Source organism: Apteryx mantelli, chromosome 9 (assembly GCF_036417845.1).
Source record: "Apteryx mantelli isolate bAptMan1 chromosome 9, bAptMan1.hap1, whole genome shotgun sequence".
Taxonomy (NCBI): Eukaryota; Metazoa; Chordata; class Aves; order Apterygiformes; family Apterygidae; genus Apteryx; species Apteryx mantelli.
In genome coordinates, this window is record NC_089986.1 from 15,833,986 (window position 1) to 15,847,856 (window position 13,871).

A 13,871-nucleotide genomic window follows, 5' to 3' on the forward strand; every position below is an offset into this window, starting at 1 on the left:
AGTCTGCTGTGGCTCCATTTAGTAGCTGCCTTGGGATCTCCATCCATGCTTAAGGCCTAGAAAGTACAAAAGTACTTAAAAAACAAAAAATAAACAAAAAAAAAAACAAGAGAGAATGCTGCCTTGTATCAGAGATGAGTGTCTACATGTGTTACTTTGCTTCAACACCTAAAAGCAAAGTACAAATCAGCTTTGCAAGCCTTTCCAATACCATCATTACTCCTTATGTCGGGCTACGGATGAACAGCACTGACCAAGTACACAAACATTTTTTCAGCATGGCAATCAAGGAGTAAATCTCACTTAAATCCCTGAAGATTGTGCGTCCCCCAAGTCAGTACAGTCTTTTTAGTGTCAAACAGTGATGCACATGTAAAAATGTTACATTATGACACTTCTGTGTTTAGAACAACGTGCAAGAGTTCAGTGAGACAGAACACAACTGCATATAGGAACTCAAATATGTTTTAGGACAAATTAGCACCAGGTTTTCTGCCAGTCACATAGGGCTAGTGTTTTAAAATACCAACAGGAAGTCGCACAGAAAAACAACTGATACCAGCTCAGCGTGAAGGACATAAAAGCAGCATTTCCCTTGCACTGGCATAGTCACATCATGGTTCACAGTGCTGTGCTCTGCCTTAGGCCGAGAGACAGGGTGTGGTTTCAGTACAGGATTTCAGAGTAGGATTGGTAGAGCAGAGAGGGAAAAGGGCAATAAAGAGCCTTTTACTTCATTTTTCAACATACTAAAGTGTTCTGTCAAATCAACAAGGTTAAAAAAAAAAAGAGAGACTAGTGATAGTGTCTCAAAATGTAACAAACGTCACTCACTAAGATTCAAGCATTTAAGCATTTTAGTCAGTTTTACAGGGCTTTGTTTGATCCTAGTGGCTATAAAATACATCCTTTACAGAAGGAAAAACATTCCGACATGCCATCTTCTATCTTCTCCCATTGAAAGGGCTTTTCAGCAACAGTCAACTGTCCGGGCTGGCTGGCCTCCAGAAGACACGAATGGCCAGGTCTCTTTTCTTCTCAAATGGGATGAGCTCCAAGTACCAGAGCCTGTTCTCATCCCCTGCCTGGGCCAATCCATGGCACAGAATTCAGGTGAACTAGTGATGCCCACTTATTCTTCTTCCTCATTTCATGCACGCAAGACAGCGCAGTCCCTGACCTGGGAAGACCAGATAACAGCACCACAACTAGGCCTCAAGGTGCTTAGTGATCCTGCGAATTTTCTCCTTCTTGTTCCTGTTTCCATGTTTTTTCCAGGGTTTGCCTACAACATTCTCAGCATTGGGTGCAGTCACAGACACAAGGCCACTGCCAGGCCGGTATCCCATTGTAGCCCGGACACCTTTCATCAGAGCACGAATGTTCTCCTGGAAGAGGAGACAGTCATCAACAACTAATGAAAAGACATTTAACCACAGGGAATAGATACACTAATAAAACCAGACACAGGTAAGCTCAAACCCTACAAGACCTGTTCAGGCCCCAGCTCCAGAGCTGTAGGAAGGGTCATGCTGCACAGTCGAGTCAAAGTCTGCCAGCACTTTCTAGCTCTGCCTGCAGCCATGCCCCACTGCACCAGGTCCTCAGCGTCCACTACTGCAAGCAGAGGCGGAGCGTTTACAAGACACTGACTTTCAACGGACATTAGCTACAGCTCTGGGATTAAGTCTCAGAGTCTCTGCTTTGCACACAACAAATTGTCTTTGCAAATAAATCTGGCATCTGTGAAAGCCAGGGACTAAAATAACCTGCTCAAGTCTGGAGCGTGGGTGGCACTGTAGGGGCTCACAGCCAACCATGCTGGTGCTCTGTGCAGCCAGAGGAAGAGTCTGGTAAACCCAAAAATTCTTTTCAGGTCATAATTTTCTGAAACAGCCCACTGCTTGTGAAAAGGGCCTGAATTCTTGGTTCCTAAATGCATGACTATCTTTAGCTGTGCTGAAACAAATACTGTTCATGACCAGCTAATCTGGCAAAGCAGATCACACTAGCAGTGACCCATCCTCTTCACTGTTAAATACTCCATTCTGATCTTTGTCATTTATACAAACTTAATCAGTTACGAATCTGACATTTTGTTCCAAGCCATTAATAATTTGTTTCAGTAACATAGGAACAAAAATGGAGCCCTGTGGGACCTTACAAGAAGCCTACAGGAGAAACTCCTGGTTTGCACTGTATTTTGAAAATTTTCAACTGGGTTTTAAATCAGTTTATGTTCTATTCTTTCCATCTGATTTCAGTTTCCGAACCAAAACAATTATGTCGACTAAATCAATTGTCTTAGAGAAGCTTATTATGCCAGCTTCTCAAAAAAGGAAAGTTAGTATGAAGGACCTGCTGTTCCAAAACCACATTCCTTGTTGGTTGCTGTATCACATCACCCTCCTTGCTTTTCTGTCTTCCCAGTCATTCTCCTGTTTTGTCCAAGATTGATGTTAGGCCCATAATGACAAGGGTCACCCTGCTGACCTTCTAAAATCAACTACGTGCACCTCCTTAGCCATTTTTCAGTCACCTATGACTTTTCCAGTGATTTAGGAGATAATAAAAAGAACAGAGCTCTTGGGTAGAAATTACGTGCAGATCCCACAGTATCTAACAACACTGGGGAGGGGGTGCTAGGTTGAGTTAAAGTTATTTTTCCCAATGACAAGCCAGTGCTGCTGTAACAACTCCTGAAGAAATTCCCCCATAATTTACCTGGTGGAAAAATGTTTTATCCACCACATTTTCAATTTGTTTCACTTTGGTATTCTTCTCAGGCTTCACCTTTTCGCTGGCCTGCACAGCTATGCTCTCTGGGCATCTTTCATGCTGGTGCTGAAAATCATTTGGATGAACACCAGGAGGTGGATGGCAATATAACAGCTTCCCCTATGAAAGCAATGGGATACAGTTATTATCACGACAAAAAACTCAGAGAAAGACCCAGAGAGGAAAGATCAGTTCCAAAGCTAAGAAGGGCCCCAAAGTCCAGAGGCTCACACTGGCAGATCAACTGTCAGTACACCTGGGTTCTCTTCCCAGCCAGATCACTGGCTCCACTTTTAAATTAAAGCACCATTCTGTTCTGCTTGAAAGCACTGTTTCACTTCATCCAGCTGCAAAACAAGTACATTACAAAACTCTCAGGAGCGCTGGAGAATAACAAGTTGCTGAAAGATGCTGCAGAAGCATGCAGGGTTAGAGCACTCAGGATGGAACTGCAGTCCTTAATTAAATACTGATCCAGCTAGTCAAAATGGGTTAATGAGACATCTGCTACCTATTTTAGAGATAAAATAATTTATTTAGCTGGTACTTTTTTTTAGCACAATTCATACAAATTTTTAAGAGTAATTGGCAGCAGACATTCCATTTGTTTTTTTAAACTTTAAAAATAGCCCAATCTAAAGAATATTTTAATATACTGCAATCTTATCAAAGAAATGTAATTCACTTTATTTTACTCCTTCACACTTCAGTGAAACCTTCAATTCACCTCCTATCAGGAAAGGAAACCCAAATGTAGGAAGAACTTACACTGACATAATCTTTTAACACGTATCGAGCTGATCTTGGCTGGTCTGGCTGTCCATGAGCTGTCATAAAGCCTCTCATACCTGGAAGACAAATCCAAAAGTACATTTTGTGTCAGCACAGCAAGAGAATCAATACATACTTCTCTACTGCCTAAATACACATTTGTATACCTTCTCACAAAACCTTCTTCAGAAAGAGGCTTGTAGTAGGGGGAGCATGGACAAAAAGGAAACACTGCTAACTCTAGGCAGACTGTAGAAGCATCCTAGATCTCATCAATCCTTCTGGGCTAACATCTCCCTACCTCCACAAAACCTGTTGGCTTTTTTTATTTTAGTTTTTAAGGCAGAGAAGATTAATTGCATCACAGAATAAAAATTCAGAAGACAAAAGGAGCATGAGACAAGGGACATAAGACCTGAAAGAATGCAGGGAAGGTTAATTCAAGGCACAGTTAACAGGAGGTATCTAAAAGGATGTGGGTGCCACCGAATCACTGGTAGCTTCAAGAATATGGCATCACACCACACAGACAGGCAGGGCTTTTCACTAACGTTCTGATCATAATCACTACATCTGTCAGATGAAACTGGAAAAGCACCACCATAAAACACACATGAGATCAGCTGTTAATACCCTTCCCTTGGTAATTGGCCTTTAAATCCTAACGGGGAAGTTCAATACATAACAAACCTGAGTCAGGCTTGACATAAAAAAAAATTCTCCTAAGTCTGTGTTCAGGAGCCATTCATATTGTAAAAAATAGGTTTTAAAGGGATCAGCACTCACATCCATATGCTGTTAGCAGTTCTTCAGCTGTTGGCTTTCGATCTGGATCCTCATCTTCCCTGGGTCTTATGATATTTATTCCATAGGTTGCTTCCAAAATGTTTCGTGGGATATGCTGGCAAACGTAAGCTAGTGAAGGAAACCACTGGTGATTTTCTGCTACACAAGTAATCTTGCCCTATTAACTCGAAGAGCATGTGTCAAGAGTGACTTTTGAATTTTGTCACCAAACAGAAGAAAGATGCAAGCCTGACGATGGGATAAACACGAAAAGAGGTGTAGCAAGACCAACACAGCAAGCCTGTTTTAACCAGTGTGCATCCCCACTGCCTTTACCACAATAGCACACATGCCTGTAGCAGAGCTGGAACATGCTACATTCCATATTCCATACCCAACACTTTCAGACACCCTCACAAATCCCATGCAAAGGATATTAGAGAAATGGGCGGGACATGGTCCCTCATCTGATCTATAGGCAGAATTCCAGAACAAATCATCTCTGCCTTGGTAGAGATGAAAGATGGCATCACCAGACCAGGGCAATCACAGAGGCACAGGCCAGGCTCCACATACAGGGTCTACACAATAAATAACAGGCGAGTTCACCACAGCAAGTCAGTGTCCATGGAGGAAAGAGGAACAAAAGATCAAATGTGTAGATGAAACAAAGATGCAGATGAGGATAAGCAGAAACTTTACCAACACAGACATCCACCCTGCTTGCCCCAGCCAGTGAATTAAGGAAATCTTATGTGGAAGACAGCAAAACTTCTGAGGTTCATAAATAAGGTATCCGGATGGGGGCAGCAAGATCTTCAGCTGTTTAGTCTGATGGGCCACTGCCTGTCTATCAGAAGAATAAACACTCCAGAAACCTTTAATTGCACTGGACCTTTTGAAAAGGATGAGAGACTGCACAAGTAAAAATGCCCCAACGCTCATAACAGCACTGGACTCACCACCTCAAAATTAACAGTTTGATCAGTATGACAACAGCAGCAACAGCAACCCTGAACTTGTTCAGAGCACCAGCTGTGGACAAGGAAAAGGACAGTTTGAAATCTTGACCTTTAGCTTTTCAGAGGAGCACTCATTTTTCTGAGGTTCTCTCCTCAAGAGTGGTGTTGAAAAGGAGGCCCAAGCTACTTAACTAAAAACAAGACACAGAAAATATTTCCCATTGCAAAGCACCCCTCATGAGTCACTTTCAAACCACAGCAACAGTTCGAAAGCAAAAATTCAAGTTCCAAATGATATACACCAAGTTCACCCCTCTCCTACCCAACTCTGCCAGGCAGAGTTTAGGTTGGCAGAGTTCTCAGCAAATCCACATGGTAGCAACTATCCCATAATCAAGTTCTCTTCTACTGGGAAATGGGGGGGGGGGGGGGAAATAAACCCTTTGTTAGCAATACCTGAAAGTGCTTCGTACGGCCTGGTGTAGCAGACACTGACACCTTCTTATTTCCAAGGATTGTGTTGATAGTCGAACTTTTGCCAACATTGGGGTAACCCACCTGTATGACAAAGTAGAACAGTAACAATGATATTAGACAAGGGTATGCCAGAAGACTGGCAGAGCTCTGACGCAGATGTATTTTATTAAAGTACTAACAATCAAGAGAAGCAGTGCTGGAATACTGAGTTCCAACAACCTGCAGAATTAATCTGTGCACGAAAACCTCAGAGATTTGTACTTGATAGTTTTGTCATCCTTACAAAAAAACAGGCTACAGGATGAATGTTTCCAATGGAAGGCATATGAAATTAAAACTCCTATAAAACAAGTTCCATTTTAAGCACAAGCTCCAACTCACCAGCCCAACATTTACTTCCCCAGCCTTCACCCTCGGTCCACTGTGCATGGTTTTGAATATCTCCAGCAGTTCATTTCTTTGTACTAGATGACTGAAGTTCCTGATGTTCCTGTTCTGCTCCTGCACTACACACTGCACTGCCGCACCATCAGTTCTGTTTTCCATACTTTTGGGGGCAGTAGTATTTACTTGGCCCCAACTTTCATCTTCAGAACAGGTTTGCCAGGCATCCTCTTCATCATCTTCACAGTCTTCATATTCATCACTACTGTCATCATCACTGACCAGAACTCCGTTATCAGTTTGGAAAGCATTGTCTGTGCATTTGTCTGTACCTTCTGCACTATCTTGTGTTGTGTCATCCTCTTCTTGACTGGAGCTTTCATCCTCAGAATCACCTGGGTCCTCTGCTACATCTTCAGTGTCTAGTCCCTGCGTGAACAGTATTTCACAGGTGAAATTTAAAGACAACACTAGCTTCAATTATTAGCTTCATGGTGAAGCTGTTAAAAATCTTTTTCTCCAGAAGCACAACTGTGAACGTGTGCATACACAGAGCAACATTATAAACAGCAGCAATAGAGCTCATCAAATTTTTTTTTTGAAAATTATCAAGTGTTCTTAGGAATAAAAGAAAAACTTAAAAAATGTTCGAAACACAAAAATATTTTGTTTCAGGTCAAAATGTGTCATTAAAATTTTTCCAAGCTGTCTTGTTTTCAGACCAAACCTTTATATTTTTTCCCTGCAAATAGTTCACACTTAAAAAGACCTCTTCATAACAATATTTTGACTTTTCTTTTCCCCCTAAAAAAAACCCACAGAACCAACACTTTCAGTCTTGCTTTTAAAAAAAATCAATCTGTAAAAACATTTTATCCAAGAATTGTAAGCCAGCTGTACAGACTAGGTATGTCTGGAAAGAGATACGGGATATTCCATAACTGAATAGCCATGGCTCTAACAAATGAAACCAGTAAAACCTGAAAGTGGCATTTATTAATAACACGCAACTTGAGACAGCAGCACAGTTTGTTCCACTAGGCAAAGAGAGTTTCTCATAGTTACTGTAGGTTCTCTAAGAAACACCACGCCTCCCTGGGAAAGAAAAATCTTGTGTAAGATACACATGTTCCCTAGGGCATCCCTCTTGGAAAGGATTCCAATTCATTAAACAAGAGGTAGAATTTGCCAACAGATCTGCAAGGGCTGTTTCTGTAGCTATTCAGCAATAACTGCAAGTTTACAATCTAGTTCAATATTTATCATTTCCTTAGTCTTGAAAGGGAAGTTGCAAGCACTATGAATAGTGACTGAAGGGTGTATCACTTTGTTCACCATTTTACTCTCCTTGCTTTTGTCTTTGAATCTATTAAAATGCTGTTTTACAGCAGCACAGGTCCCTAGAGTAATATGTCCCTAAGAAAAGGGCTGCGCCTTTCCTAGAAAGGAACTCAGTTATGTCATGAGCATAACTGCAAAGCAAGTTATCAGAGGCAGTCAGTACAGCTTGAACTGGTCATCTATAGTACCTTAGCTTCTCCCGCTAGCCGTTTGCACTCTGCCAAGGCTGACCAGAACACAACCTTAACGCCTTCTTTCTCAAAGAAATGTGCCCAAGCAGCCCGCTGCTCTTCACTCAGCAAATCTGCTTTGTTTATCAGGATCATGTTCTCCTTGTCACTGCTCACTTCCTTAACATAATTTTCCTGAAGAAAAAAAAGAGAAGGATTAGTTAGAACTCTGGTGTGGGCTCTTCCCCACAACATGATATTAAAGCAGCAAGGCAAGGTAACCTCATCCAGCTCCATATGAGCACAGCTAAGCTTACTGCTTGCTGGGCTACATGGATTGGGTGTTCAGCAAACAGCTACAAGTACAAATTGGAGCATGCAGCTACCGTAACACAGGTCGTGTCTGACCATGCGCACAAACACCTTCTCCGCTTAGATCTATGTCAAGACATTAACCAGGACCTCACAGCAGAAAGTCCTAAGATGAACTATTTGAGCAAACTTCTATTTCATTGATGCAGTGTTTTATAGTCTATCATTACAAGGTTGCCATTTCAATAATTCTTGATGTTTTTCCTTCAGAACAGTAATAATCATCTATTTTTATTCCATTACGCTGTTAAACAGAACAGTGCCTCTCAGTGTGGATACTTCAAGTGGGTAATGAGGAACAACATAAGATGAAATAAAAGATTGGTATCCTGCTATGATTAAAGTTTCCTCAACAACAGGAAGGAGGACAAAAAAGTCAGTTTATCTGCAAAACTGCCTCCAAATCCACTATATTCTGCATGAGGTATCAAAAAGCTTTGAAGAAAAATAATTTGATGATGCTGGCACACTTGCATAAATAAGGCACCCAGTCAGGCAAAACAGCAGGACAGCTTCAAGCTATTATGTGGCTAAATGCGTTATAAAAAAATCACACACATGAACTATCAGAAATAAAATGAAGGCAACATTCAAGAAGGTGGTTTACTTACCAGATCTTGGCATCTAAACAGGAGGGGGTTTCTAGCATCTACTATCTGAACTACAATATCACTGCAAAAATAAAAGAAAGCCTCATTAAGTCCTCTTCCTTACACAGTTACAAAGGTGGCAAAAAGGCACAGCATATCATTTGCTTTTAGGTTTGTCATGAATTTTAATTGTTTAACTGTTTTAACTGTCAACTGTATTATCCTGCAAAGTACCTTTATTGAATCAACAAAGCATCTCAGTGCCCCACGTGCCCCAACAGAGCCACACTTATCCCACAAGCCAGTACCGTTGTACAGTATTTCAGCTTGTCTCACTTGGCTCATTCTCCTGTAAGGCAGGCACAGGGAAAGCAAGTGCGTGAGTTTCGCCAGTCCATCTACCCTTTAGAAATATTCAACAGGTAAGAACCAGAGCATTGGTTTTCTAACACTTAGCATGTTACTGGAAGCTGTAATAACGCAACTTTATTTCAATCTATTCTCATACCCAAACTGCAACCCAGTGGCTAAAGAGAGGAAGAAGAGATGGTTTTCCCTACGCACTAAGGTGTTCCAGAACACTGTTGTCCCCTTTGCACAGAGGAAGATGTACAAAATCCCCCACAAATGACCTACAGATACTAAGCTTTTCTTGACTGGCATCTTCAAAATTTTGTTTGTGCTCTTCTTGTCACTAAAAATATAGAATAGCAAAAGAATAGTCTCAGACTTCAACAGAACAGTCGTTTCCCCACGCAAACAAGGCCTCACAAGCGTGTTTTTAGGAACCATCTTCCCAAATCCAGGCACCAGCTTGCCATCACATATATGAGCAAGACTCATCCCTTCTACATGCAAATTAAATGCACTGGCTTCAGGTACCAGAGGCATCCATAGAGCACTTTCTCTTTTCAAAAAGAGGGGAGAAAAGAATTAACAACATACTCTTCCACTAGAACCTCTCAGGGCAGATAACTTAAAATACTGGTTGTCACAAGCTGATTCTATTTGTCTGAGAGGGATTTCTGTTGACTCAGAACAGCTTCAGAACAATATGTTTGAACTGCAAGAATTTTAAGCCTCACCAGGCAGATAGTTGCACACAAATATCAATAAAACCCCCAAGGGAGTCATTTAATAGGCCACAAGGGTTCAAAGAGGTACTGAACAATTACAGAAATTCAAAGATCAATATGAGAGAAAACCGACACCATGGTACTGGGATGGGATAAAGAGAATGACATAATCACACTGTTGGGAACTAGCCTGAAGCAAACACAAGAAAAGGCTGATAATTTGATCAAATCTAACTGGCAAGGTAAGGGACTGGAAGACTTTCCCGTTCTGTTCTGAGACTGCATCCTCACCTTACCAAAAATAAAGAGCTGCAATAAGAGCAGGAAGGCATCAATAACATGTCCCAGTCATACGATACACTCCATATCACGATACACAGTAGGGGATGCTCCTCACCCAGCTTTCATCCAGCCAAAACCCCAGCAGCACCAGTGAGACCATACAAAGACACATCTGTGAAAGGATCAGCTCACCATGACCTCACTGGTGAAGTATTTTTCAATTTTAAGAAAATCAGAAGAGATGATCTCAAACTTAATTACTAGTGAAATGAAATGCCTTAGTTAAATTAAAGTAGCAAATAGCACTCCTATTGTATTACAGCTCTGTAGAGCAAACAAAGCTATTTCTGTGATATGACAGGCTATTGTCTTTTGTACACTGCTGCAATCTCTCTGCATGGCAAGCAGCCAAAGATCAAGAGGCTCTTTCTTTCCAGACTTTACTCAGTTGTTCTCCCTTGTCTCCTGCACCCAAATGTCATGGTATGATTGCGTGGTTGAGAGAGGGGCAAGTGTTAATGTTGGCAAAAGACATTCTCAAAGGCGCCTCCCACACAGAGTTACTGGAAGAGGCCAGAGCTGCAGCTGCTGAAGAGTCGGCAGAGATTCACACAGTGACCTACCAGCAAAACTGCAGTGCTGAGAGCCAGAACTGCACTACCATTCGCTGCTCTTTCCAACAACAGATTTTGATCGCTTCAGAATAGAACCACTCCAGTGCTGATAACGAAACATTACTAACCGTACTTTTTATTTTTCCTGTGCTTGGACACTTAATGCTTGATTCAAAAGCTTTGGTTCGATTCAGGAAAAAACATTAAACAATAACTTTCAAAAGCAGAGAGTGATATTCATTACCTTCTTTCAATGACTCTCCAAAGTTGACGCCAAAATTCTAAGTTTCGTTCAAATGGGGTTAGAATTAAATTTTTTTCTTCCTCAAGGCTACAGAAAAAACAGAGAAAAGATACCATATTCAGGCCATGTCAGGCAGTAATCACACCAGTTCTTCCTTAGATCCAGAAGGCTTTCCTTTCAGAGGAAGCTGTCAAAAAATCAGACTCTAATACTTGGTACCATTTCTGCTGGTTTTATAAACAAATCACATGTCCAGGTAAAACAGTGTCAGTGCCACTGGTTCAATGGTAACACAATAGCTCCTGACCATACCAACGGAGAAATGATGAACGATGGAAAGGGTAAAAGTTCATCAACAGACTACTTGTGCTATTTCAGAGACACAATATCGAACCAGCTCAGTCAGGAACCACCGGGTAAAACTAAACCATTTGGGAAACACTACTTGAAATGGCTCTAAACAAGCTTTGACCCACTGTTACCAGAGCCAGAGTGCTCAGGGCCAGCTTGGATTCACTCTGTGTGCGCAGATACAATTTTCCAGGCCAGCAGAGGCAGTGTGGGACTAGCACAAGCCACCAGCATGCAGGGCAGCAGTACCAAACTCTAGAAGTTCAGGGCAGTACCGTTACCCTTTGAACACACATATTTATCACCCCTCCACCTAACAAGCAAGGGCAGGACATCACACCCCACCCGGAACACGAGGTAATCACAGCAGCAATGCTGAGTGCACTGTCTTTAACAAACTAGATGACACAACTTAGAAAAGGATAGGGAAGCATGTATGGGTAGGTACTACAAGAATTTTGACTGTGAACGCTGCAAGAACTTGTACACACAGCAAAACAATGTGGCTGGGATGCCCAGGCTTTCAGAAAAAGTACAGGGAGCAGCTAACGAGATTATCCTTATAGGTCCAGCAAGGATAAATACGACCGCCTGCTCCTTTCATCTCCAAATCCCACTGGCTGCTTACCACAGACACAAGTGGTATACTCACTGGGCAAGCTGTCGTCTCCATTCCAGAAAGCTCTCTCTCTCAGCTTGCTTCAAGTCCTCCGCACTGGTTGTCCTATCCCAGTACGGCCTGTAACAACCGCATTTTAGAGTGAGTGGCCAGAAGTTCTAGTGCAGTTATACCAATAGCGTCACTGCAATAAGCACCCAAGAAGAACACGTGCAACACACATTTCAGCTACACTGAGATGGTTGTAGTTACATGCGCATGCACCTGTTTTCAGCAGCTTTAAGTATCCCTAGTTTCCTTGTTTCCTCTGAAATCCACTATCTGAAGTGATGTGATGCTATTCCATACACAAAAGAGCTCACAAAGCTGGTTTCCCCAGCTAACATCTGCAGGACATTTAAGATAGGAAATCCATCTCTCTGTCCACCAAGCGCAGAGATGCAGAAAGGCTTGGCAGATGGGGACAGCGGGGGGCACAGAGGCACCAGCTCCAGCAGTGCCGGGCTGTGAGCAGGAATCCCACACTATCAGTGCAGAGGGGCTGGCAATACCTGTGTAGCTGGCAGGCACCAGTGGCTGTAGGTCTGCCATGCAGACCAGGTAGCTGCTTCCCCCAAAATAGGGTTTGGCAAGCAAAGGACAGTCGCCAGCTCACAGCCACCAAAGGGCTGAGCTCGTTCGGCACAGCCAGGCTGAATCCAGTCCCTCTCCTGGTCCATATGGGAGGGACATGACTTGCCTCCGAGGGATGCACAGGAACTGCCGGTTCTCCTCATGCAGCTGCTGGATGTGCTGGGCCTCTTGGGCTGTGAGGAGACCGGTGCGGGTCTGGGCGGACACAAACTGGATGTTCAGTCGCTCTGCGGGAAGGGTGAGAGAGACCAGAAACAGTCACCCACAGAGCCAGCTGTCCTCGTCCCTGCCCCGCTGACCCCATCATCCACCCCCAGCCGCTGTCACCACCGCAGCCCTGCTGACAGCCACCGCTGGCTCGGGACCCCCCTCCCCTGCCCCACACCCCCGGCCTGCCAGCCCCATCGCCGCCCCACACCAGTCGCAGCCCCCTCTCCCTGGCTCTGGGTCCTCTCTGCTCCCAGAACCGGTCTTGGCCGCCAGCCGCAGGTCCCCGGCCCCAGTCCCGGCCCCTGGACCCCCCTCCCGCTCCCGGCCCCGCTCACCGGCCACGAAGCGGGTGCCCGCCAGCTCAGCCGTGGCCAGGAACTCCTCCAGCGGGCTCTGCTCGGCCGCCGACCGCCGCTCCGCGCCGCGCTCGCCGCCCACCTCGCTGGCGTGCAGCTGCCGGACAACACGCCGCCGTGAGGCCGGGCCGCGCCTCCCCCGAGCCCCCCCCGCCGCCGTGAGGCCAGGCCGGGCCGGGCCGCCCCCCCCGAGCCCCCCTTACCCATGAGGCGGCGCCGCGGCGCTCCGGGCCGCGCTGCCGCAGCAGGCAGCGGCCCAGCCCCGCGCCCCGCTTCTTGCCCATGCGGCCCGCCGCCGGAACCGGAACCGGCACCGGAACCGGAAGGGCGGGGCCGCCCCACCCGGCTCCCTCGGGACGGCGGCGCGGCGGGCAAGAGCCAAACCCTCCGCCGCCCCGCGCCGGCCGCGGAACAAGGTTCCGGGCAGCGCCGTTCCGGGGCCGCCGCCCTGCCCGGCCCTGCCCGGCCCGGCCCGGCCCGGCCCTGCCCGCGGGGGGGCGCTGTGGCTCGGCCCGGCGCGGCGCGGCGCGGCGCGGCCTCCCTCCCGCCCGCCCGGCCTCGCCCGGCCTCGCCCGGCCTCGCACAGCGCCGCCGGGCCGCGCCGGCCGCCGCCGGGCCGCCCTGCCGCCTCCGCACGCAGCGCTGCCCCTCCGCGCAGCCGTCCGTCTCACACCTTTTCTGTGCCGTGTAAAACGCGAAGCGAGACCAAGCTACCGATTCGCCTTCGTCCAAGGCTCCATTCAAGAAGCCAAACACAATAATCTCCCTGTTTCTGGGCCAGCAGCAAAGAGAGGTTCAGGGATGCAGATGTGCGGAGGGCTTTAAGAGGCAGCTGCTGATATCTAGCCTTCACGT

General features: G+C 45.4%; 1 protein-coding gene across 2 annotated transcripts; it reads right to left on the bottom strand.

The window, feature by feature from the left end:
• Positions 1–447: 447 nt before the first annotated feature.
• LSG1 (large 60S subunit nuclear export GTPase 1) lies at positions 448–13,308 on the bottom strand. Of its 2 annotated transcripts, none has more exons than XM_067301816.1 (14): positions 13,220–13,308; positions 12,996–13,113; positions 12,557–12,677; positions 11,851–11,937; positions 10,848–10,934; positions 8,653–8,713; positions 7,688–7,864; positions 6,156–6,587; positions 5,754–5,855; positions 4,773–4,916; positions 4,336–4,459; positions 3,547–3,626; positions 2,794–2,898; positions 448–1,388 (listed from the first exon to the last, which is right to left on the bottom strand). In XM_067301816.1, the coding sequence occupies exons 1-14, from the start codon at positions 13,298–13,300 to the stop codon at positions 1,209–1,211; spliced, it is 1,899 nt and encodes a 632-aa protein (XP_067157917.1). In that variant the 5' UTR covers positions 13,301–13,308; the 3' UTR covers positions 448–1,208. The 2 variants fall into 2 exon arrangements, with proteins under 2 accessions (XP_067157917.1, XP_067157916.1); XM_067301815.1 differs by having other exon boundaries at positions 2,725–2,898.
• Positions 13,309–13,871: the final 563 nt, after the last annotated feature.